Source organism: Chlamydotis macqueenii, chromosome 2, assembly GCF_036417535.1.
Source record: "Chlamydotis macqueenii isolate bChlMac1 chromosome 2, bChlMac1.mat, whole genome shotgun sequence".
In the NCBI taxonomy this organism is placed as follows: domain Eukaryota; kingdom Metazoa; phylum Chordata; class Aves; order Otidiformes; family Otididae; genus Chlamydotis; species Chlamydotis macqueenii.
Genome location: NC_141557.1, coordinates 51,243,628 through 51,270,614, shown reverse-complemented (window position 1 = coordinate 51,270,614; position 26,987 = coordinate 51,243,628). Strand labels below are relative to the sequence as shown.

At 36.6% G+C, this 26,987-nt stretch overlaps 1 protein-coding gene across 2 annotated transcripts in view; it reads left to right on the top strand.

Moving 5' to 3' along the window:
- The first annotated feature begins 3,943 nt into the window (after window positions 1-3,943).
- The window catches only part of SEPTIN7 (septin 7), a 63,534-nt gene continuing 40,490 nt past the window's right edge, over window positions 3,944-26,987 (top strand). For both annotated transcript variants that reach the window (XM_086742963.1, XM_086742962.1), the window contains exon 1: window positions 3,944-4,046. In XM_086742963.1, the coding sequence (XP_086599089.1) occupies window positions 4,037-4,046 (10 nt within the window). In that variant the 5' untranslated portion in view covers window positions 3,944-4,036. The remainder of the gene's footprint in view (window positions 4,047-26,987) is intronic.

Genomic DNA, 26,987 nt, shown 5'->3' with positions numbered 1-26,987 from the left:
GCTGCAGGATTTGCAGTATTAGTTGTATTCCAGCCTGTACAGCTTGCTCCAGTTCTGCTGCATATGCATCTGTCTTTCTAAAGCAATGGGGAGCATCTTGTGCCAGCTCTCTGCAGGGTACAGAAAGGGACTGGAACTGATTGGCAGTGCTTTGCTTTTTCTGTCCTCTCAGAAGAATGCAGCAGCAAAAGTACCCAATGTGCTGTATTGTTATGGTTCTCATCACTAACAGAATATGAGGGGGATTGTAACAACGGAAGGCTCATATACCATTAGGTAGTGAAGGAGACTTCAGTGCCACTTTGAACTATAGTCTCAGTCACATTCTAAATTTTTGAAAAATAAACTCTGAGCCTCTGAGAGTATGGGATTGATTTTTTTAAAAAAATGGATGTTAGGGCTCAGAAGTGTCATTGATTGCTGGCTTAGAACCTGCTAATGAGATTTTTTTCACCTTTTTTTTGTTTCAGTGTCTCAAAATAATCAAGCACAAGAAGACATTTAGTGAAAAACAGAAATTTAAAAGGGTTTTTTTTTATATGAGTTTGTAGTTAGTGTTTTAAGTGCTGTGTTGGAGAACTAGCATAGGTCTTCTGTCATCTAGAGAGTTAGGTGATGCTGAACAGACACTTAACTTATGTCCTCTAATTTGTTCTTTTTCAGGCTGTTCAACAGACAGTTATACCCAAATTTTCAGTAGTACTCTAATGCTCAGTATTGCAAATGAAGTGAATTGGACACAGTTCACTGAATATATAAAGTGATAAAGAAATACAGAATCTTGGGAAACATTTACGATGATGGCTTTTCCACTCTAAAATACAAATGTTGTGCAGTAGCATTATGAAATGAGATTACATGTTTTGGTGAGCACCTCTGAAGAAAATAAGTGTCCTTGAACCTATTACAGGTTCACATAGCATATGGTAAATAAAAAGTATGCTGAATAGCTAGAATAAAAAGAACTATCAAATAACTACCTGTATTGATCACTAAATGGTGTGGAGGTCATGTAGTGTCTTATTGTGAAATGAAGCTGTCACAAAGAAAACTAGATTAAGATTACATAAAACACTGTATGCTAAGCCTACTAGATTAAAAGTATTGTGGGTAACTTTGGTCAAATGTAAGTAACTTTTTTTTCTTTTCTTTCCCTCCCCACACCACATCCTGTTTCTCTTTCTGGATTGCTGCTGCATCTGTGTGGACTCATTGCTGCAATGGTTCAAATTCATCATTTTACTGGACTACTCTTGGATGTATTCTATCACCGTTTTCAACACTGGAAATGATGGAAATGTGTTGTTTACAAAGTAGCTGTAAGTATTCCTTCTATAAAGATGTAATACAACTATTGTGGAAAGAGGAGAACCATTGGGGTTTTGGTAGGTGAACTGAAACTGAGCTTAAGTAGTAGCTAGTTGAAAATCAGGAAGGATAAAAGTTAAGGGAAAGCTATTCTAAGTATTAGAAACAGGAGATCTCACCTGGCATAATGCTCAATACAGCAGAAGTCAGCACTTCAACAAAAAAGGTAATAAGAAACTTCTTTTAAGAGCTGTTGCAGGAATTTAAGAAACTCAGGTCCTGGTTTGTTTCGTTCTGTTTCGAAGTCACGCGTTACGAACCACTTCAACCCTTTAAAAATCCGTATGTTAAAAACTTCAATTTTAATTGGTTTTGGATACCAGAAATCTGAATCTGGCATCTGACTTAAAGAGTATAAATGCTTACATTAAATATAGCATTAATGCCAAGTGTAACACTTCATACATCTTTCTGATTAGTAACATTTAAATTTAGTTACCTGAAATTGTGGATGTGAATGCTGTAGACCCACTTAACAGAGCAAACAATCTGAAAGTTACCATCTATTCTTGTTTAGCATTTTGTACTTGGTATTCTTAACATTCTTAATAGTAAAACTATCCTAAAACAAGAATTACATTTAAACCCATTCTTTTAAGCAAAAGAAGTATTACCTAAATTGAATGAGGGAGTGGGCTGTTTCTGTTAAGCATGACATACGTTAAAAGATATGTAGGCATTAAAAGATGCAGGTGGTTGACAAGTATAACTATAAGGAATGTCTAACTGTGATGAGATATTTTACATCCGTTAGGATGAATAGCAATTGCATGTCCTTAATAGTTATTAAGGACCTGAACTGTTAAGGAACTCTTTAATATCTTAAAGAGCAGTCACATGTAATGTAATATTTCTGAGGCTCTGGCTCCTGTTCAGGGTTTACAATATGATGGGTTGTATTCCTCACACATAGGTATAGTAATAGATTGGAAAAGTAAAGCAGTCTTCTGGATTTTTAAATTCCTGGCTGATTTTTTTTTTTTTCTTTAATCTTTTGAGACCTTTCAGATGAGACTATTGCTGCACCTAAGGCTGAATTAAAACACAAAGCATTTTAAAAAAGAGTGTTTCTCAATGACACAAGGCAAACATTCCTCCATTTAGAGAAGTAATAACATTTGTTGCATTGTGTGTGTTTGATCTGGAAGCCGTAACACCTAGCTTTAGCTGGCTATCCTTAGAAGTTCCTCTCGTATTCTGTATGAGTTAATGAGTTCAAAGGTACTGCCTTTTTTTAAACGTAAAGGAGAATTGATACAGTGTGTTATCACTAAATAAGAGTTGATAACAACTTGCACTAGGATTAAATCTATCTTTTCCAAGTAATCCTGATAAGTTCGGACTTTTCAGATTTATTTAAATTTGATGACAGCACCAGTATAGTATGTGTTTATAGGGATGTAACATTGCTTGAGAAAAATGGTTTGTTTGGCAAATAGGGAAATAAGTTATGTGACTTAAAGCAGAGAGTCGGTTCCTTGACTGATGCTGTGGATTGCAAAGAAGCGAGTTCTTCTGTCATTTAATGCTTCAAAAGGGATAGTGTTTTTTATATGCTTACAAGGAATGTATGCTTTAATTTTAAAAAAAACTTAATAATTTTTTTTAAACTCTAGGAGTTTATTCTGTCAATTCAGTATTTAGAAAAACAAAAATAAGTGTAAGTCGGCCACATATCAAATTTAAATAAACTATACTTTATCCCATGCAGAGAAGTTCTGAGACTATAATGCTTATAGTAGAACAGATTTTTTTTTTTTAATTTTAAAGATTTAAAAAAAAAATTCCTCTATCCTCTTGAAGATAATCTTGGGGAAAGTCAAACTTGTAGACAGTGCTTCAGCTCTGTGGATGTGCATAACTCTCTTCAACTCTGCATCAGATCACATTTTCTCAACTTTGAATGGACATAAAGCCTATGGTTTTCAAGGCTGAAGTCCTTCCTCATGAGAAACAGGACCTTGTGTTTCTTTTAGGCAGTTGTCTCCAAAAGTATTTTCAGATTCTCTTTAAAAACTAAACTGTCTTGTCTCATAAGAAGATCCTCAAACCTGATGTGATATCAAACATGTTTCTAGGATTTTACTAGAAGAATGATTTAAAAGTAGCATGGCTGATCTCTAGAGGATAGCTGGATCTAGTACAGTCAAGGAGATGCATCTTATGCACCTTCAACATTTTAATTAGTCTGGTGAGGAGGAGTAATGGCTAACATCCAGAATTCTCATCTCTTTTTGTAGTAGGCAATATTTTGAGTAGCTTCAAAGTATAAGGTAATGGTGTTTTTGCCTTTTTGAAGAGTTTGTTGTGATGCATGCCGCATTATCGTAGGTCTAGATCTAGATTTACCGTGAAGGAATTTAAAAAAGCCTCCAGTTGTGTGACCTGAAAGAAGAGTGTCAACTTAGTCCCTCTAATACTGTCAGTACCACAATGACTCTTGGGAGTAGAGGAGAGCTATGGTCATACTACTTGCCTATGTTTCAAATGAGCATTGGAACGAAGTTGATTATATCAAGTAAGAAGTTACAAGCTTTTATTTTAACTTTTTTTTTTTAAATATTTCTTGCCTTAGCAACAGAAGAACCTTGAAGGATATGTGGGGTTTGCAAATCTTCCAAATCAAGTTTACCGGAAGTCTGTGAAGAGAGGATTTGAATTCACACTCATGGTAGTAGGTGAGTGAGTTTGTTTTGAGTGGTGATCATTGGAAGTATATATAATGTAAATATGGTTTTCTGTGATCTCAGGATCATCCTCTTCGGCACTGTTAAGTCTAGAGTGTGTAAAAAGAACATGTTCTCTAATGGGGAGGAGCAGAATAAGAAATGAGAACTGTATAGTTCATACAGTCTAAAACAAAAGTTTGTGGATCTAGTCTAAAATGTGATTTGCAAGTATGACATGATAGAAGTAATTTGAACTTGGATTTTCATTTGAATTAAAAAATTCAACTGCTTTTACAGTTGTGAGCACAACATGGCAAACTGGGATCCAGAGGTAAAGTTGGAATCTTTTCTTGCACTTAACCAGGCAGTAGCATCCTTATATCCTGCAGTTCTGTGGCCACAAAGCTTTGCTACGGAATCAAAGCTTTAATTTAAACAAACCTTTATAGTTTGTATGGTTGCAAAGAAAACCAAATGTAAACAGTGCATTCCCGATGGACAACAGAGAATGGGAAACTATAGTTAGTATGGATGAATAATGCTGTGCAGAACGGTTCATTTAGGCTTCAGTGATGACCCAAATTGTCATCTGTCCTGCTAGGACATCCAATTTCCTTCCCTCCCTACCCCCCCACCTTTGAGTACTTGTTCGATAGTGGACTGTTGTTAAGGTTGAGTACATTTGTGTGTAACTGATACATATATATAGGATATGTGATTCAGTTTTGACGTGCTAATGGTTAAAATAATAAGTGTTTTATACTAGCCAGCTGTCTCTTTGTTGATGTCTACCTTTGTCTTTTGTAATTTGGATAGCTTGATAACATGATGATGTTTTGTCATTAATACAATGGGTATCTTGTGCAGTCATTATGTACGTGAAGCATGTTACTTAATAGTACTATTGACAGAATTAGAAGTCAAGGTCAAATTGATGAAAACTCATTGCAGATCACTTATAATTTTCTTTTGATTTCAAAGTGAGTTGAATTTTAAAATATGAGAGTTGCTTTTTTCCTTTGGAACTTGATTACAGGTTCCTTTGTAATCTAACATCCAAGTACATAATTCATTATTTGGTATAAAGCTGTTTAGTCTTAAGTAAAACTTGATTTTCTATTATCTACAGGAAAAGGGAGGAGGAAGGGGGAGAACTGTCTTCATAAAGTATTATTCCAGAATGGGGTATAATTTGTACTTCCAAGTTTCATTGTAACAAAAAGCAAGTCCCTTAAAGCACAAGTAGTAGATGTGTTGATCTATTAGAACTGGAGAAAGCGTGTAAAATTAGCTTAGTGTTCTTAAGTTTGCCTGTAGTACAGCCCAATGAATTGCATTTAGAGGAGCTGTAGAAAATTGTGGCCATCGAGAAGAAAAGTTGGTCCAAAATTAGACTGAAAATGAGATGTTGATCAGAAAATCTTGTTACTAGTTTTAATGTTATTGTACTTCAATAGTAAGACTTAATTTATTTGCATGCTAATTTGTACTGTTGTCTGAAAGTTTAATAGGGGAATTGGCAGTAGTTTTTAAAATTAAAAATGCATCTAATTCTCTTTCCAACTCCCAAGTATAGAAATAAGATATTTGAAAGTGAGTGTTTAAACAAAATGATTGCTGATCTTTTAGTATACTAACACCTGGGTAGGGGCAGGGAGGCAGAAATGATTTTGTTCTGGGACTTTAAAGTAATGTATCTGGTAATTGTATGCCCTGAAAATATGCATCTGTTTTAAATATGAAGATGAAATAGTTTGTGTATTACTGATCACTTTTGCTAATAAACATTGTGCTGTAATGTGCAATTAGATTCTTAGAGTTGTAATTAGCTGTCACTGTGTTCATTCTTTGAGATGATGTGCTCTGACTTGGTTTGAGGTCTTTAGCTGACCTTATGACACTGCTCTGTAATAGTAAAGTGAATTATCTGTAATCTACTTACTAAAACTTAAAAGTTTTAGAATGTAGTGCTAATCTGTCAGTACTAGCTGAATAAGAATAAGAGATGTGTATATCATCTCTTGAAGATAATCTGAAATATTTGCTTGCATTTTCTAGTACCAAGAATTGTGCATGGATGGCTGCCTTTTACTGTAGACTGCACAATTACTAGTCTGCTGGCTATGCTTTATTTATAGGTTCTTCAATGTCAGTATGTTACCTGTTTGTTCTGAAATGAAAAATGAGAAAGCCAGTACCCATGACTGCTAAACATATACAAGGAAGAAAGCAAATTATGTTGGGGTCTGCAATGTCTGACTATTTTTGGGTGTTTGTAAGGCCTGATATTGTAGCTAATGCATTTGTATAGCAACTGTTTTCCAGTTGTCTGTTTAGTCTGGCATTATCCGTTAAACTTAATATATGTGTATAGCATTGTATCTGGCTTCTTTGTCTTAAAATGTGTAGTATTCTGAAGTCACTGAACCACTGTTTTGGACAGATGTGCCCATATGGTTATACAGCTGTGCTGACTGTTGTTCGGTTTTCAGTTTAATGATGTAAGATGTTTGTCACTGAGGAAGTAGTAAGTACACCATCCAGCAGAACTGACATTGTTTCCAGTAAGAACTTTTGCAGGGAGATCAGTTTTACAGAACCTTTCCTGTACTTAAAGCATGAATGTACCATGTAAAATGCATATTCCCCAGGCTGCTGAGGTACTGTCATTGCCCTGGAGATGATGGGGCTGCCCATAACGGTGTGTGGTGAAACCACCTTGCGTCCTTGGCTTCTGTTGTGCCAGCGAGGCTGGAGAGAGGGCTCTTAAACTGAGGTGTACGTAAGGCCAAGTAGTTGTTAAATAGCTTGGAGCATGGTTTCTGGAGCAAGTTCAGGACTTACTCCTATCTGTGCTGATCTGAGCTGGTGGGGGTCATTAGTTTTGGAAGTGGCTCCATTTCAGCCATGTAACTTGCTCTTTGAGTCAGGACTCAGTAAGATTACTTTATTTAAGGCTTATAATGCTAGTGAAGTATTTTCTGTAAATACAGTTGCTAATTTCCAGGTGTTCTAGTGTTTACATTAAATGTAACTGAAGGATGAAGTGTTTATTGTATATAAATATAAAAAGTTGATGTTCAAGTATCCTTTTCATGTTTAATGTTTTAAGAATAATTGAAAAGTTAACCTTAATAGGAACTGGGGTTACTCTATAATATTTAGCCATAATAAACATTTCAACATTTTTGTTTTCTCTAAGTTGTGTTGTTTCCTTTGGTAGCGTTTCTAAACTTTTCTGAAGAAACTGGAGACTGAGATAACCCTTTTGTTTTCCCTGTTGATCAGTTGTCATTGGATGTTGATTTGTCTTTAAAATCTTCATAAGACAATGAATTTTGTATTAGTCATATTCTAAAAGGCTAATCATAGTTTAAATCTTCTGAAATGACTTGGTTTTGTAGCATAAAAACTAACAAGTGCCTGCACTGAGGATAAGACATAAAGTAGACAGAAATGTGCATTAAACTGAACTTCATTCTTGATGCTTTCAAAAGTAGACATTTAAATAGTGGTTTAAAGCAACTAATTCTACATCTGAAATATTAAAGCTCACCAGTGGAAAAAAATGTCAAGTTTGCCTCAGTAGGCTGCTTCCTTCTTAATCTTGTATAATCTCTTCAAGTATAAGATAGTTGATGAAACACTTGAGAACACGACATAAATATTTAGTCTGTTTGAAATCCAAAGTGTAGTTTCTGTATTTCTCTGCTGTGGAGACTTTTTGAAGGAAAGTGCATGCTTAAGTCTGATGCTTAAGAAAAGAAAATGTCCAGAGGTAATAGTACCATGGTTAGTAGTTAAAGGAAATCTTATTTGTTAAATTGTGGACTGTTTATTAATATGATTACATTTGCTTAAGCAATGGGTGTGTGTTTTTCTTTTTGTTTTAGTGTAATGAGGTGTGGAACAGAGTTGCTTTTCAGTGTGTCTTTTTTTCTAAACACAGATTCAGGAAATCCATCTTTTGTTGTTACTGTATTTAAATTAAGCTGGTAACATAATTTGAACCAACATCCAAGTAGATGTCATAATTTTAAGAAATTCTTTTCTCCTATTGACTTTCTATACTTAAGAATAATTATTTGGGATGGCTTTTCCTAGAGCTATATATACTTTAAGATGTTCGGGCTCCATGAGCCTTATTAGAAGTTGGACTCTTAATTTTTTTTTTTTTTAGTTTTATTTTAAAATTATCTGATTTGCAAAGTACAGAATTCTTACAGTCCAGTGACTTTCCAGAGGACCTTTCTACACAGTTCCTATTTCTTGAACAACTGTTTGGTAGCTTAGATGCTGGAAGCTGTTTTGAAACCTCTCCTATAGTAAATTGTCTGTTTTGTTTTCTAATTGTCACTTTAGCCTTGTACATCACCTGTAGATTACAGCTTAAAGGAAAATGTCATGCAGTGTTGTCGTAGTGTTTCATTTGTAATTACATGGACACTCAAATGTTTTGGTTTAAACATTGCTTTTTGGCATAGATGCAAAGGAAGGCTGTATTTTGCAAGACTTGAAGTTATGTTAAAGCAAAAGCACACTCTGATTTAAAAATGCTTTTGTTTTTCACTGAATGAAACTTGGACTGGTTTAATACTGGTATCTTCTGATGCTAGATCATGTTCTGGTTAGAATTACCCCTTTCATTTTTTCACTTTCTGGGGCAGTTTATTTATCAAGCCAACAAGTGGTACCAACTGCCTCAAATGCTCCCTGCCATTTTAAAGCCAGGAACAAAATCATTAAGCCTGTGGCAGGGTACAGAGTATAGTTAGGTGAAAGATAACCTGTGGGTAGGTAGTACAGCTTAGTAGAAACAATTTGGAGACGTTCCCACATCTTGTTGACCTGCTGTGATTTGAAATCCTCTTAAGGTTTCTGTAGTGTCTATGGTACCACAGTATCTGAGTATACGTTTCGCCTTTGGTGTGACCTTCATATTTGGCTTCTTAGGATCAGTGAAGTATCATTATTGAGTATTCATTGCCTAACTTTGCCATTATTTTAGAGGCCTCTAGGTTCTACTACCGTACAAACATGGCTTAAATCAAAAGATGCTTTCTTTTAAACCTACTGGAGGGGAAAAAAAAAACCAAACCCACAAACTCAAAACCAAACAACCAGTTTTAACCTTTCCAGTCAGTTCTTAGCTTCCCTGGGCTATATTGCTGTATTATAGGTTATGGAACTTTTCCTTGTCTACAGTCAGGTGTGTACACTGGCATACATATCTTAAAAAGAAAAAAACATCTTAAGGAAAAGAACTAGTAAGACTGTTTTCTCTTGAATGTTTCATACATCCATAGTCCCTATTTCCCTGTAACTTCACTTCCTCAAAATACCTCAGTTTCTCTAATTCTTTAATCCTCTGAAAACTCTCATGTTCTATGCTGCCACCTCGGATGCAGCCCACTTTGAGCTACCTGAATGACAGCTGACTGCCTGTCCAGTACTCGTAGGGCCAGGTTAAACAGCACTCTTTCAGTTCCCAGGGTAAAGAGTATTATTTTGGGTTCAACTGTTGTGTAGCAGATATGACTCCCTTAGGAAACTGGATTTCCCCTCCCCCCTAAACAAACAAAAAAAAGGATATTTTAAGTTGCAGGTATTCTGTTGACAGGATTATGAGATTTCAGTGAAGTACAAAAATAAGAAAGGTTCTTTGAAGAATTCTGTAACCTTTTAAAAAAAAAAATTGCCTTTCATGTACGGATTTTTGTGGATATGTGTTCCAGCAATGATATCTACAGAGTATTAAAATTGATAGCTTAATACTTACTGATGTAACTGATAGAGATGCCAAAGCAAAATAGATTGAATTCCAGGAGAATTGGCAGAGGTAAAAATGAAAGGAATAGAAAACTGTTGGAACTCAGAATGGAGCCAAAGTATTCCTAGAGATGACACATTCCTCTGGAGTGATCTCTATTGATGGAGTAATGCCTTATCAATAGCATATCACTTCTTTCTGTGGTAAGAAATTCATAAAGGTTTTTTGAGAAGGTGAAATAGATGAACTCTGAAGGATCATTCTGTGGAAAAGAAGTTAATATCTCTTCAAGATGTGGAAAGGTCAGTAATCTTAACAGTAAGTTACTGGCCTCCAATCCATGATTTTCCACTGAGTTACTCTCAAGTGAGAGCCTGGAGTGTAGATTCAGGTGACTACTTGGCTTCAGTTTGAAAATCTTGTCCTGTGCTTCTTTGGTTGTGTGAGTGGGTTTCCCCCTGCCCCCTTTCTTTTGTAATGCAAAGAAATACAGAGTTTGCTGTGTGCTTGCTGCTCTTGCTTGTTTTGTGGTGTTATCTTGTGTTGTTTTTACTGTTCAGTTAAGAAACCTGCACAAAGTCCAAAACCTGAAGGAGGAAGAGAAACTTCCTGCAGTGAATTTATTGTTGAAACTTAGTGTTGGAGAAAGTCAGTTAATCTACCTATTTGAGTTTATCTAGAAACCATCGCTCTTTAAATACTCTCAGAAGTTGCTCATAGTGTAGTAGTTTTTAATCAGTCAGTATGAAAAACTAATTTTTTAATCTTAATTTTTAAGCTCATTTTAAACATTTGCCTCACTGTGCAATAGGTTAGACTTGTACTGAAGCGTGCTTAAAGGCTCTAATGGCCAGAACTGAAGCTGGTATTTGAAATGATTGCTCTTTAATTTTCAATTTTTCATTGTTTGCAATTACAGTGTTAATTGGAATTGTAGTGCTTACTGGACAACTTCTAAATAGCCTTTTGGTTTTTATTTTCTTTATTAACTGTTTGGATGCAGAGCTTCATGAGTAGATAATATGAAAGCCAACTTCAGTATGGTATCTCTTACTGGATGCTTACTGTCATATCAATCAAGTTCTGACAACTGACCTTAAGTACCAAGTATTATTATATTAATATATTGCTTAGAAAAATTAAGGAAAGTTTCTGTAAAGCTTTGGTGGTTGTATTTAAACAAGTGGGGCTGTTTCTTCTGTGGCAGCATTTTGGTAAGAACCTAATTTATCTTTCAAAATTCTTTGTTTCCTGGCAAAAGTTTTTTAGGGAAGCAACTTCTGTCTAAATGTGTGGATGTGAACCTGTAATTTGGCAAAAAGCTGCCTGTAAGCCGGTTGGCTTTATTTCTTTAAACACATGATGATTCTGTTGGAAACTTTTTTTTCTGTTTCATGTATTGTTTTCTTCTTAATCTCATAAACAAATGGTGTGAATTCTTTTACTTCTGTCAATATTTAAAACTCAGTCTCTAATAGATTAATTCAGGGAGTTGCGTGACAGCCATCTACACTGTGCTTTGCGTTGTGTGTCATATTCACTGGGGTTTTTTTTAAGCTTTGTGGAGTTTTTCAGTACTTACCTACATATTTAATCCTGTCATGGTTTTAGCTGTCTTCGGGTCAGTTGTAACTTTTGCTGTGTTTCTACATACATAAATATTTTTTGCTCTGGGTGGTTTTTCTTAGCCTAGCTTACCTGTTTTTCTTTTTATTTCTAAGTAAAAGTGTTCTTGCTGATTTTACTCGCCTAAATATGTGTGCATGTGCACACAAATGTGGGGTTACTCTGTTGGTATTTCATATATTACAGTACACTTGTTTGTTATGATGAGATCACCATTTGAACCTGGTCCTTTTTTCTGTTGGTGACAGATTTGTAGATCACAATTCAACTGAAATAAATGAATCCGTTTTTTTGGTATTAGAATAAGAATAATTAGTTACTACTACTGCTTCTTAAATTGGTTATTAGGTGGCCAACAGTTGGTTGATTCAAAAAATCAACAGATTATCCTGAGCTATCATCGTGCATTTGTAGGGTGTGAGATATGAATGTTGTACGTATTGTAAGCAGTGACCTGTTAGAAGTCACACTACTACTGTTTCCTGCTCCTTAGCGCTGGATAATCAGATGTCAGTTTGTTGCAGGACTGCTTTTGGGGCCGTCTTTGCCACAAGCCTGGAGCCAGATTCAAAGTAGAAGTCTTTTTTTTTTTTTTTTTTTTTTTTTTTTTTAATAGATAAATATACTGTAGGAGTTGAAAACTGCTCATCTCTTCCTGTTGATTGAAAATGTTACACTTGCTTGCTGTATCAAGAAATTCTGACAGCTTCATGAATGAACAGGTTAATATTGTAACCAAAGTGGTATTCTTGGATGGAGTATTTGTGGTCTTAACTTCCAACTGCAGAAAAGCCACCATGACCCATTAAATGTGACTTTTCTAATTCAATATGCATGTTTTCCCTCTGGCTGATTTTGCAATAGTCAGTTCAGATCTTCCATGTGAATCCATCTGAAGCGGTTAAATTTTGTTTCTTTTTCCAGTGTTTTTCTGTATGTAGTATGGCTGCTGCATGCGACTGTTTCATTTTGATTTTTGGATGTTTTTCTGTTGAGCTTCTGAGCACATTTACTGGCATATTAGAGTTTATGCCATACTAATTGCGTAGAATTTCTTTTATTAAGGAGGCTGAACGTCTTATAAGAATAATTTTTTCTCATAATTTTTTCATTGTAGTCTGTTTTTTTTCCATTAATTTGCCATAATATAATACTGAAAGCAGAATATTTAGAGTTATCAGTGGCTGGAGGCTGCTAAAGCTGACTGTTTAATCAAATTAGTTTCTGTTTGAGTTCTTGTCAGCCTTTACTTCCATCCCAGTTTTTCACTGTAGGTAGCTTTATTACACATACCAAGAGCAAAAATGTAAGAACTCTTACGCTGTATCTTTGACAGAAACTCGGGACCATTCTAAGTTTTGATATAAGCTGTATTCCATGTGTAATGATGCCATTCAACATAGTTCCTTCTCTCTATTAAGCCTGACGTGAAAGTTTTTTCAAGGGTCGTGACTTCCTAATTTCACAAGCAGTTCTGGCTTTGAATCACTGAAGTTTTGACTTTTGTCACTGATGAGGCTTTAAGCCAGAAGTGATGCTGACATCTTGTAACAAAGCTACGAGTGTGTCAAAGCTAATGCAAAGCGCATCATGCAGATATTTTATTCATGAAACTTCAGCTGTGAAGGAAGGATGAGTATTTTTCATGAGGCACACGCTTCTCCACAAGGGCAGAAATGGTCCGTGATTTAAGGGAGTTAAACTCTTGGCCTTCCACGAGTGAGAAGCAATGCAATGGAAGGACACAAATAAGTACGAGCTGGATAAGGACAGCAAGCGTCAGTTCTAACTGCGACTCTGGTATATTACTTCTTGGGATAAGTGAAGTGGTGCTGCTTTCTATGTAAAGTGGCAGCTTGAGTGTTTGTAAAGAATCTGAAGCGTTCCCAGGTGACCTCTGTAACTGCAAACAGTAGTGCTTTTTAAAATAGCACTTTTGCAGTCTGAAGTCATATGTTAAGTGTTCAAGTTTAATTTGGATTGGTTTTAGGAGAACATTTTGGTCACTAGAACTCTAACCCTGTATCTCCAAACTTCTAACAAAAGACTTGGGGAATGGAGAAACCTTTGAGATGATTGGGCTTGTGGCTAGCCCTTCTTCTGTGCTCCCAGCAAGAGAACTGAAGTAGTGGAAAAAAAAAAATACATCATCTCTTTGTAGATGTTTAGTGTATGTCACTCTGTGCTCTGAAAATGCTGAAGGTAACCTTGTTAGTATGAGTCTTCTGATACAGAAGGAAATAGGGTTAAACAAAATCTGAAGCACCTTGTTTCCATGTACTCTGAAGCCTGCACGAGGGGGACTAATACAGAGGTTAGCCTGAGCGGGCAGAGTGAAGCCTCTTGTCCCACACCCCAAATCTGTTCCACAGCACTACTATTTGTAGCTCATTGATTAACTTTGGTGAAACCCTAGTGAAGTCGGACCTTAAAGAGCATGATCTTGCATGCTACACCGAATCCCTTCCTGTATTTAGATTTCTTTATCAATAAAACCAGCATTTTACATTCACTTGTTCTGTAAAGTTGTGGTGGAGTTTTTCCATTTTTATTCTTTTATGGTCTAAGGTACTTACAGTACAGAAAACTTTGATTTGAACAATTATTCCAGTGGTATGTCTCGCCTCCTACTTCTTCCTGAGTAATTGAGGCTAAAAAATTAAACTTATTACCACTGCAGGGTAATGTCTTCTGTCAGTGATTTTGCAAAATCAATATCTGCTGCTGCCACAGTACTGGTAGAGTTTAATCCAATAATGAACGTTACTTATTAATTCACTTAATAGACTAATGCGGTTTAGCGGTTGGAAAATGAAATCTATGTACTTTTCTTATGAGGAAATACACTCTGTGTTTCTGAAATACAGTTCTTGCTATATACATTTTGGTCCTTTTAGCTGATGTTGTTGAGCTGTTTAATACAATAAAACATTTTCAGTGACTGAATGCAAAGAAATGAGTTGTGACTTGGATTATCAGACCAGATTTTAGCCTTAAGTATTCCTTGAGTTGAAACGATTTGGTTCAGATTATCACAGCTATTTCAGTCCATACAATAAGTAAAATAACGTGATTTTTGTACAGTTAGACTGTGTTTTGAACTGAAGGCAATGTCCAGACTTTTATTTGACTGTGAGTTTATGTGCCTTGGTCAATTCATGTCAAGTGATAAGCTTTCAGATGACGGAATAAAATAAAACATACTAATTTTGCAGATACTTGGTCTGTTTGAGGTTCTACTCAAAAAACCAGCATCTACTTTAACAGGAAAAGCATTTATTCTATAACTAATTGCAAAATATTTTATACACCTATCTAATTAGAAAGGAGTGGAGATCTCCAAGTTCAAAACATCAACTGTACTATATAATCAACAGACAAACTTCTAGGCAATGAATATATACATCTTATTGTCCCTCAGTTTTGGCACTCTTCTGATGTTTTCTGGGGATTTTTTGCTAAAAATGAACTTAATTTCTTGGAAGTAATTTGCTTTTGGAGCACAGTGTAAAGTGCTGTAATTGTATTTTCTAATACCTATTAAATTGTATTGAGCGTCTGACTGAGACTAAGCAAGGATACAGACAGCCAGATGAGTAGAAATACAGGAAATCAGAAGGAGAATCAGCTTAATGACAGTAGCTGACATCATGACACCGTACTAATTTGGAGAAAGCAGATAGCTGTAAAGATGGGTGAAGAGGTCTCCAGTTGTGTGTCTCCTGCAGTTTCTTGACTGCAACAATAGAGCTCCTTTAAAAGGCTTCAGAATAGCCCTCCTGCTAATAAGTGTTGAGCAACCATTTCTTGCTCAGAATCTGTGACTAGCTGAAGTCAGTGCCTTTGATTTCTCAGAAATTAGTTTTGAGTTTAATAGCATGAGGGCCTGACTGTAGACAGTGCTTGCTTTCTCATTTACTATTTGTAAATTCCCACAAGCACGTGTCGTTAAGAGGTCAAAATAAAGGTCTCCATCAACTGTCAGTGTTAACTTTGGGAGATAAATCATATTTCAAGGAAATATCACTGCTTGCTTGCATGCCTTTTTACAAATCATGAAATAGTTCAGGTTGGATGAATATCTCGGTCATCTGGTCCAGCCCCTGTTTGAAGCACTTCCATGTGGTTTTTCTTGCTCATCTGCTTTTGTCTTCTGTCAGAAGGAGGATATTAGATTAAATAAATAAGCTAGGTCTCATTTGAAGTCACAATTGATGAGAGTTTGAGCATTTCAGGAAGGTGCTGGTATGGAGCACTTGGTCAGACCAAAGATTTTAAGTTCTGTACATAGCTTTTATTGAAAAGGCTTATTGAATTCTTTTAAAATGTTAGTGTGCGGTTGTCTGATTATATGTTCATGCTGAAAGAGCGGTTGTGTTTCAGGATAGATTTTTTATTTTTCCTTGTACTTGGAGTCACATCTGGTACTGAAGTTTTCTGAAAGGTCTTTTGTATGTTACCTATGGCTATGTAATATCTGGGGAAACAACTTAGGTTTTAAGTGGAGGAAGGCAAAGAAAAAGCAAGATCCGGAACTTGTGCATGATGTTGGTTCATTTTTCTGTAGGTTATTTTATTCCTATACACCGCTATTTGGAAAGCCAAGGATCAAATCCAGCAGGACTATCCTGCTAACGTTCACTGTGCAGTGATATTTTAATACCGTAGGCATGGTAGAGGATATATGTGATCTAACGCATGTGCATGTTTTATTGAATAAATTAATGTATGCGGTGGTCTGGTATCTCTTGCATTCTTGAACTTCTGATGAGACATAGGCTCTGCAGTCTGGTTATTAAAATTACTTGAAAAATGTGTCTATCAAGTCAGTTTGTGATGATAACTTGATAGTCCAATCATTTCCAGAGACAGACAACATAATGATCTAGAGATTCATCGTACGAGTGAGATGTTGCATAGGAGACTTTACCAGTCAACTTTCTCATTTTACCGTTTAGGTGGTTTTGTTTTGCCTCAAAAAAGGCTGAATTATGAAAATCTTTTGTACTGTTTCAACCAGAAGTAGAGTTCAGGAAGATGGAAGACATTGTTGATAGTTTGAAAGAACTTTGAAATCTTTCTGAATCTAATATCCTTTAGAATTTTTCTCTGGCTAAATTGTGTCCTGATGTGCTTTGTGGTTGCTGATCAGGTGAAGTTTGGCCATTTTCAGTTTCTCATTAACCAGATACTGTAAATATTTTATAAAAAGCAATTTTAAAACCAAAGATTAAATAGCATTGCCTCAGATAGAAACTAGCATTTGATTAAATTGCATATAATGACAGAAATTTGAATATGCAAAGTATTAAGACCTTATTTTTATTTTTAAATAAACTGTTGATGATGATACAATTAATGAGTAAACCTGTAGTTGATTGTCTTATTCTTTTAGCATTTTAAAGCTGATATATAATTACGTCACTTTTCATGCCATTGGAAAGCAGGGCAGGAAAGGCTTCCTTGTTACTGGTAGGATTAACTGATTGCAGATGCAGAGAATTTTTTGATTATTCAAATAAGTTTGTGATTGTCAACATTGTGTATTTACTAGTTTCCTTAACTGGCTGCTGCTGTCAGCTTAAAAAAAAGGTAAAATCTATCTAATGAATGTTGACTGATTAATATTTAAATAAATGAAATATTAGTTTTTAAAAAGCCCAACAGTCATTCTTCACTAAAGATGCTGTGGTTTTTACTTGTTTGCATGTTTCTGAGTGGTTTAATTTACGTGTATCTTTCTAAGGTTAGGTTATCCTTGACTTGCTGAATGCAAAAATAAGCACTAAGGTTAGGACCCTAGCCTCCAGAAAGATGAGTCTTTAACTGCATTTTGTGGGTTTAGGGAGGCATTTGTTGCTGTTCTATGTGCTGCTCATATTCATGTTTTATGGAATGCTCCCTCTTGAGAAATTGCCCTCTCTCCCCAGGTAAGTGGTTAAAGGCTTGCTTTGCATTTTCATCCATCTCCTTGGCTGTAGAATTTTTAATTCTCCAGAACCACTTCCTCTACCCAACCAATTATAAAGTGGTGGGATTTTTTTTTATTTTGCCTTTTTTTTTTTTTCTTGTGGTTTTTTTTTTTTTTGTAGATTTTTAATAAGGAGGAGAAAACTGCTTTCTCGTTGTCCAGCTACTGAGAACTAGACTTTTGTAGGTGTACTAGAAGACTCAATACTTCCTAGAAAAAGCATCTCACCTGAGCAGACAGTGTTTTGGTTTTTTTTCAGGTAGACACATTGTTCTAACACCACCCACTGTCAATGTACTTTAGATGAAGTTTGAGGATGACTCTTATTGGATAAGAATTTCAGAGCCTCTAGCATTTTTAACTCTACAGAAAAGATAAAAGATTAACTTTGACACAGTTAGAAATAGTGCAGATTGTGGTATTGTTTAGAGATGTGGGTGTATATGCCAAATTTAGGTTGACAGTAATTGCTGTATATTTCCTCTCCTGAGAATTTTCGACATTAAGTATCTATCTCTTTAAAATACTTATTTTTTCACATAAGATATTTCTGGTACATACACTGACAATATTGTCTGAGTGACGTGAACATCTCAGTAATGTTACCTAATTATTATGAAGAGGCAAAAAATAAGCAGCTTCCCTTACTTGTAATGAACTGCAGTCTCTGCTGTGTAAGATTTCTGCCCCCGCCCCCCTCTAGCTTTTTACATAAAGCCTCTTTATAGCTGAAGTTTTATCAAAGGTTTTATTACATATATAGCAAAAGGTTTTATTACATATATAGCAAAATCCCTATTGAGTACTGTTGAGTATATTTAGCCTCCTTTCATGTTCAGTAAGTTGTAGAGATCTTGTTTCTGATGTTTCTGGATGCAGCTGTTCTGTTGATGTACTTTGGAATGTTTCTGGAAGGCTTTTTGTAACTTACTATTCAAAAGCATCTTTAGCTCTTTCCACATATTCTAACAAAGTGACTGCATGTGTCAAAACATATGTATAGCTCCGGAGTTATCTGCTTCTAGAAGCAAGCAAAAACTGTGGTTCTTGAGGCTATTCTGGGAGAAAGTGAGGACTTGATATGCTAGGTGTGAAGATGAGAAAGTACTGAAAGGGAAGTTGAATGCAGAAGACAAAGGAAGCTTCTCGTATTGCTGCTTAGCCTTGAGATGTAAATTTTAATTTGCAAAAATAATTAGTAATTGAATTTCCATGGATAAACATTGGAAAAATGCGACTGGGACAGATATTCCTGCTGTGTGCTGCCTTCTCAGTTCAAATCCCACGATTCAGATTTAGCACTGCGTGTTGCGGAAGAAGGGGAAACAGCATGGCTGGCTGATGCTAAGGGAGGCAAGGGCAGCAGAAAGCTGTGGTTCGTGGAGAAGTTTCCAAGGTCAGATCTGCTAAAAAAAGTGAATTTCTGTTCAGCCTCTTGCAATATGCCACAAGAGGCTATTAGACAGTACCCTCCTACCCTCAAGGATTTCTCTTATCTCAAACCTGCTCAATACCACAGCTTTTTGTGATCTTTCTTTGAGGTGACTAAAGTCATTGCAGATGAGGGTAAGGGGACATACTGGAATCATGCAGTTGATTGAGGTAGAGGTGGCATATAGTGTTTCCCTAAAAGGTTAGGATAAATGAGTTGCTACTTAATGCGATTTGTTACAAAGCAGATCTGTTAGGGAAGGCTCAATCAGGTGGGTACAGTGCCTGGAACACTGAACATCGATACTCTGTTCAGAGTGGATGCAGTTGCTGATTTTCCAGTTAAGCTTTTGGAATCTGTCTAAATATTGTATCATGGGACCTTTTAATAAGCATATATTCTCCTCCATACCTCTTTTATCAGAAGCTTTTTGCCGTTTTTGTTAGATGTGAGCTCATTGGGTGTTTCCTCTTGAAGGCTTAAACGTGTTTTGGTCCTGCCCTTTCTGTTGTTAAAGTATACTTTCTGTAATCCTCTGGGTAACTTTTTTTTTTTCCTCCCCTGACTTACCTGATTCTTGTCTAACAAAGACAGGCACCTTAAAGGTTAAGTGCAGAATTAGTTCTTGCATAGATGTGGTGGTCCATTTGTTCATGGTCCGAATCATGCCATGGATCTACTGACAACTCCATTTCCTGAAAGGTTTTCTCACTTTTTGCCTTACAGCTTGTTGAGAAGCTGAGTTAGTTTACTGGCTTCAAAGAAGGTGTTTGGCATAATACTTTAATCGGAAGTCTCCATCTCAGAGTATAGATCATAATAAATCAGCTGCATCTGGAACAGCAGAATATACTGGTTTTCCTTTCAGAGTCCAGTATGGATGTAAAGAATGCAAAAGAATTAATGGAAGCTATTTCTAAGCTCTTTGACTTATTCAGCTATTTTGAGACATTTAGTTATTAAGCTAGTTAGAGAACTTCAGTACAGGCATATGGATTTTAGATTTTTTTCATAAACAAAACCTGGATATGGAAATGATGGCTCTGTTTTGGCTGGTTTTTGAAGAGTCTTGCAAAGTAGCAAAGAAAACTCAGAATACTTTATACTTCATTGGTAACTTTTTTTTAAATATAAGTTTCACTAAGATACAGTAAAATTGTACCTATTTTATTTGGGTACATAAGTTGTTGTGTAATGCTGGTTTGTTGTTTTTTGTGTTTTTTTTTTTTTTTTTAAACTTGTGTTTATGTTCCCTATTGGCCGTATTTGAGTTTATGCATAGTGACTATGACTTGTACTATGTTGATAATTTAACTACTCAAGCTTGTCGAGACTACTCTAGCTTTCTTTTCAGAACAGGCTTCTTGATATCTTGGTTCTAAGCCTGCTAATTAGTAGTTAGCATTGGTCATAAGTCAAAACTAAGCGCTGTTTGTGTATACGATGAACAGCATTAATTAACTGGAGCTTTCTGTCTTGTTACATGCACGTTTTTCTTGGCACTTTTAATTTGAGGGTATATGAAATGTAGTAGTTGTTTAATGTTGATCCTTCTCAGTTAAATGCACTGAAGTTCTAAAATAGTATTTTATCTGTCTTTGTGTCCAATAGTGCTTTTGGAAAGAAGTGAGTGAAAAAGATAAGGACAGCTTTAAAGCTGCAGTGGTGTGAGGTTTTCAGTTTTGTTGTTTAGTTATACTGATTTATATAGTTTTCCATAAAGCTTGTATGCAAAATGTTCTCAAATATGTTGGGTTTTATGAAATCTGACAAGATCTGGTGCATAATAACACATTCCAGAAGTATGTTTGCTACGTACTGTGCCATCCTTCATTTTCAGAACTGTGAGGACAGAGATTTCATTGTTTCCTCCACTATGATACAAAGGTGCTAAATTCATTTTCTTGTAAGACGTTGATTTATACTTGCCAAAATACTCCTCAAGATAGCCTGACCATATTCTGCAGCTTTTTGCTGCCTGGGTCAATGGACTAATATTAGAATTGTAAATAAAATATATTTGTTGAGTTATGGAATCTCTGAAAGTGGGAGTGTGGTCGCAAAAATGTCATGGTTTTACATAGGCTATTTCAAATTTGTTTTCTTGGGCAGGATTCCTGAATAGAAGATTAAGAGAACTAATTCCTAGTCCTTCTTTGATAGTGGAGTCAAGTGGTTGCTCCCAATAGTTACATTCCTCTTTCAAGGCACCAACATTATTATAATTTTCAGCTTTGGCTCTGGAAAGGGAAGCATCTCTGTTCTGCATTAATCCTGCTGCCTTGGTTGGTAAACCACCACCATGTGTTTTGGTGGGGTTGGTGAAAGTGGCTCTTGACTCAGTGAGAGCTGCTTTAGGTAGTCTGAGGGGATGAGGACTAGAAAGTACAGCTCTGCTGTAGAGGAAACAATACTTTTGCACTTGAAGGGAAAAGGAGTAAACAGACCAACAGTAATTCTCTGTGTAAGGAAGCTGAAGTCCAAAAGCATTAATACAGATGTATATGAAATATAATACAAGGAAAAAGCTGTTTTGGACGTGTTCCTCTCTTGGTTAAATAAAAGCTTACTTCATCACTCCCATCCCTGGGAAGACAGACCCTTAAGTTTTGAGGAACAGGGAGGCTTGTTTCCTTTCTGGATTGAATATAAATTACACCTCTATAGTTCATCTAGGAAGAAGCTTTTAGACAACTAAGGCTAGCAGTGATAATGCAAAAGAGCCTCTTGAAATTGGGTTCTGCTTTCAGATTTTAAAATTAGTGCTTTTATAGCCTACCTCAGGATTATAGATGTCTGTGTAAAGTATCAGTGCTGGTTTTTCCCTGTACTTTTTGTCTACAACCAGAACACTACTTCTTCCTTATGGGTGGAAGGCACGGTGATCATGCTGCCTGTTGTCAATCCCTTTTACTCCACCACCTCACTAGATGACACTGGGACCTCTTGAAGAATTTCAAAAGGTACTGAAGACTAGAAATGTCATGTAATTACATAGATGGTTTTGCAAAAATTTTGCAAAAATTGTGTAGGATTGTTTAACTTTCTCTCCCTAGGGACAATATAAGTAAGCCTTTTCTGCTCTACAACTGATGTTAGTTGGCTGATTAGTTAGCACAAGTGTTACTGGCTAGCAAGTCTCACTTGTGTTTCTGGTCTGGCGAAACAGTGTGCTAGGTGGTTGCATATACAAGGGCGTTTTAGCTCTAATCTTAATTCAATTTTTGAAGTGAATCTCCCATTTGTTCCCATTTACTGGGCTTTCATTCACATCATGCGGCAGTCTGGCAGCATGTGAACTCGATTTCTTTCAGAAAAAAAAAAAACCACTAAATCAGAAGATTCTGTCTAGGATTACACCTAATGGGGTCTATTTGCTAATTAACATCCAGTCTGTCTGCCTAGAGGCTTATGCTGAGGATGCTTTTCAGGAAGACAGAGGCAAGAGGGGCTGTAGGAGGAACCTGCGCTGTCTGGTAGGAACTGGTGGCTGCTGGTGTATAGAAAACCAAACTTGGTTCTGCCAGTTACGGAACAACTTGTACAATAATAATACATAAAATCTATAAACATTTTTGTAAGTATATGCTTGCAATTAGGCCCATATTAACTATTTACAAATTAAGGCAATTTTTCTAAGCATAGCTGTTGTTCCAGTGAAAGTGTAAACATGGCCTTAGATGTAGTCAAGTCTTAGTTCATTTCTGTAGTACAAATTCTAATGCAAATTTTGCAGTGTTTGGCTTTTATGTAGGAAGTACTTCATATTTTCTGTGAAGTGATGCTGATTTATTTGAAAGAAGAAAAAGAAGCAGATGCCTAGTAGCAAGTTGTAGAAGCCTGGATTTTTTCTGTGCGTAGAAACTCTGAGAATCCATTAAAACATCTTTAATGTGCAGGCTGTAAGCTGTAACTTAAACATTTCAAGTTAGATTGAATTAGCTAGAGTAGTTCTGACCACTTTTTACTGATAGGTTGCTTCGTCAACTGTTTCAAACTTGTCTGCGGCAAAAGCTTCAAGCTTGTTTGTCTTAATTCCGTAAATGTCAAGGTGTTTAACTTAGACAGGTAGCACTTGAGGATCTGCAGTGGGCTTGCTGTATTTGCTTTTCTTAATGAGGAAATTTGCAGATAGTGCTGTTTCCTCTTTGATGGATGGTGGGTTTTTAATGACTTTCTCCTCTTTGTTCTCATTTGTGAATATGAAGATGGTCAGTTAAGCATGTAGAAGCACACAGGAATGTAGGTATGGTACATCTGTAGCAAACTTGAAGGGCTTCCAAATGTTTGCTGAGTAAAGGCCAATAGTTTTAAGATCAGGAAAGATCCTAGCAGCAAAAACAAACCAGTGAAATATCTTTAAAATCTTGTCTGTAATAAGAGATGTGACCAATTTTTTTTTTCTGGCTTCTATATAAATGCTGTGAAATCAATGTGGCTTTGAGCAAATCTGACCTGATTTGAAATAACAAATTTAATGCTGAAGAATATCCTGTATCTGCAATCAGAGGCACTATAGCTGAAAATGATATTTATATTTCTTCCTGTGTTGCAGATAACAGTATATTACTGTTGTCTGATCACTCTAAAGATCTTACTGTAGCTTTTTATGGGCTATTTATGTTTAAATAAATAATAATTTTTTTAAAATTTGTGCTTTGGGACTGGAAGAAGCCATCCATCCAGGTCACTTTCTCTCATCTCCCTCACTTGTGGTAACTAGCCCTTTTAGTTTGAAAGGCTTCACTTCAGTGATTAGAAAAACACTGTCCCCTCAAAAAACAAATAAACAAAACCAAAAACCCCAAACCTCGGCATATGCTTTTTGCTGAAATAGCTTCAGTAGGCCTGGTACAAGGACTTTAGGAGTGGCTGGTTGAAATAATTTATTTTTAAAGAAGCATTTGAACGTAAATCTTTATTGAATATGTGTTAAGTGACTCCTTTCAGAATTGTAGCCAGGTATGTTTTGGGAAAAATTTTGACCCAGAAACATGCTAACTTTATATCCAGTCCTTCAGGATTGCTTTAAGCAGCAGAAAAGACACAGCTCATGGTTATGATGGGGGAGAGGGAAAGCTCTTAAATCTAAGAAGAGATAAGGGTACACATCTCATTCTTTTTGGAGGAGGCTAGAGGCAGGAGGGTGCTCCTTTTCCAGTAATTAGGAAGTTAGTTAGTAGAGAATGATTTTTTTTTTTTTTTTTTTTTTTTTTGAACTTACCTGTCTATTTGAAAGAAAAAGTACATCATCCTGATAGAGACTGCAGTGCTGCATCTCCAGTTGCAGGGGTGGAGGTGTTGTGAAGTGGATCTCTGGCAAAAGTAGCAAGTTATGTCCAATTGCAAATAGGTCTGTTGGTCATTTCAGAACCTGAATTATTTCTGGAGCAATTCAGGCCTATAATTCAAATGAAGCATTACTAGAGATAAGCAGGAAGAGAAAGAAAGAAAAACCTTCATAGAAATTTGGAAGGGAAGATGATGCTTTGCAGGGGTGGTAGTGGCAACCTTAATCTTTGTTTTACAGTATAGATGAGTTTAGGTCAAACTGTATGTGGTGGGTTGATGCTGGCTGGATGCCAGTTGCCCAACCAAAGCTGCTCTATTACTCCACCTGCTCAGCTGGACAAGGGAGAGAAAATACAACAGGCTCATGGGTCAAGATAAGGACAGGGAGATCACTTGCCGGTTACTGTCACGGGCAAACCAGACTTAACTTGGGGAAAATGAATTTAATTATTTACCAGTCAAATCAGAGTAGGATAATGAGAAAATAAAAACTAGATCTCAGAACACCTCTGCTTTCCGCCCCCCACCTTTTTCCCAGGCTTAACTTTGCTGTATTTTCCCTCCTCCCCCTGAGTGGCATAGGGGGATGGGGAATAGGGGGTTGCAGTAGGTTTATCACACGTTGTCTCTACTGTTCCTTCCTCCGCAGGGGGAGGACTCCTCACACTCTTCCCCTGCTCCAGTGTGGGGTCCCTCCCATGGGAGACAATCCTCCACAAACTTCTCTAGTGTGAGTGCTTCCCATGGGCTGCAGTTCTTCACAAACTGAAACTGCTTCAGCGTGGCTCCCTTCCGTAAGTTCATGAGCCCTGCCAGCAAACCTGCTCCAGTGTGGGCTCCTCTCTCCATGGGTTTGCAGGCCCTGCCAGGAGCCTGCTCCAGCAGTGTCACAGCCTCCTTTGAGCGTTCACCTGCTCTGGCATGGGGTCCTCCACGGGCTGCAGGTGGATCTCTGCGCCTCCATGGTGCATGTTATCCTGAGGGTGCTGCCACTGTCGCAGATTGGCTCAGCCTTGGCCAGCTGTGGGTCTATCTTGGAGCCAGCTGGTATTGACTCTTTTGGACACAGGGGAAGCTTCTAGCACCTTCTTACAAAAGCCACCCCTATAGCCCCCTTCCACTACCAAAACCTTGTTGTGCAAACCCAATGCACTCTAGAATGTAGTTAACCTGAACCTGAAATGCGTACTGTAAAGAGGAAGTTTGTTGTGGTTGTTTATGGTGAGTTTATTTTTGGAAGGAATGTTCTTGGGAAAGCAGAGGGCTTATTGATGTACACTGTAACACAGCACAGCAGAGATTTTTGCTGGTCTGAATCTTGCCTAAAACCATTTTCCATAGCTTTCTGATTGACTTTTCTGTAGCACTCTTTAATTCCAGCATAATTGGATGCTGAGGTGACTAGTACTCCTCTCCTGGTATGATACTTGATGTAGGACTCTTATCCTTGCTTTCTCTCTGAGTTGTCTGCATGGCTTAAGTGCTTCACTGCTGAGAAGTTTTGTTCAGAAGCAGTGTAGATTGGGGCTGCCTGTGTATAGCTGTTATTTTCAGATATAGATAGTTTATTTTTCAATTTTATTCAAACTGCCTTGTACTTTCTGAGGACTTTCCAACTTTCTCTTCTCCCAGTTCCCTTCATCCCAACCCCTGTTCTTCTGTTGATTCTGGTGCTTGCTTGCATGCTGGTTTAATTTCTGATGAGTATTGATGTTTGAGACACCTTATGGTGCAACACAGATACTGAATCTGATTACTTCTTTCTTTTCCTTCCTGCACTTTTAGGCTGCTTCATTTAAGCCTTCATTTTTGGGATCTTGACTTGACTGTTGTCTTGCCTTTGCTTTTAGGAACAGAGCTCCCAATAACAGTATGGATATTCAAGTACAAAAACTTGCTCTTTTTTTTTTCCATCATAGCAAATTTGAACAATACCTGATGTTATTGAAACTGTAGAAGTTCCCCCCTTCCATTTACAAGGATGTTGTACTACACAATGACCTATTTTAGCCATAGTTTTTGGAAATAGCTAGGAAGAATCCAGAGTTGCATCTTCCTTTTCAGAAACATTAGAGTCAATGCAAATTCCTTGGCAGTTGCTGCATTAGCCATGACTGTGTTTGCAGTTCTTTCACCTCATCTGACTGCTTTTTTTTTTTTTTTTTTTTTTTTTTTTTTAATATTGATCTCAGTGGATTTCTTTGTCATGGCTCTTTTCCACCAACCAATCTGATGTGGCAAACTGTTTTTTTTTGTTTGTTGTTTTTTTTTTTTTTTCTCTAGTCCTCCTTTGCTCATTATAGTGTTGCTAGGTCTGTAGCATGACCAGTATAAAATTACCACTGGAAAATAACTAGAGCTGCTGTCTCCAAGATTGCTAGCTCCTTTGAGAGGTTTTCCATTGGAACATGGCAAGGACAGTTAGCGTCACAGATTTTAATGGATAAAACACTGTACAGAAAATCACTTTTTTTTTTAATATGGCACTGGAAATAGTATTAGACTTGTTTATTTCAAAGTTTGTGTTTTTCTTATTTTTTCTAGCATTTCAGTAATCGCACATCTTCTAAAAACTGTAAAATTTAAACTAGTATTTTTACTTCAGTATTGTGTGCTTGTCAGGTTCTTTTCCCAAACCAGGTTATGGTGACTTTTAAGAAAATGAACTTGAGTACTTTTTGTTGCACCCCATCCCAGACCCCCAGCAAAACAGAACCAAACCAACAAAAAACCCAACCAACTTGAAGGATTTTCTTGTTTAATGCAAAACAGAACGAAGTGAAGGGGGAAAAAAATAACTATATATTCCATATGTGGTCAGCCTCTTTTTGACTAGTTTTTCTGTAGAGCTTTTTTTTT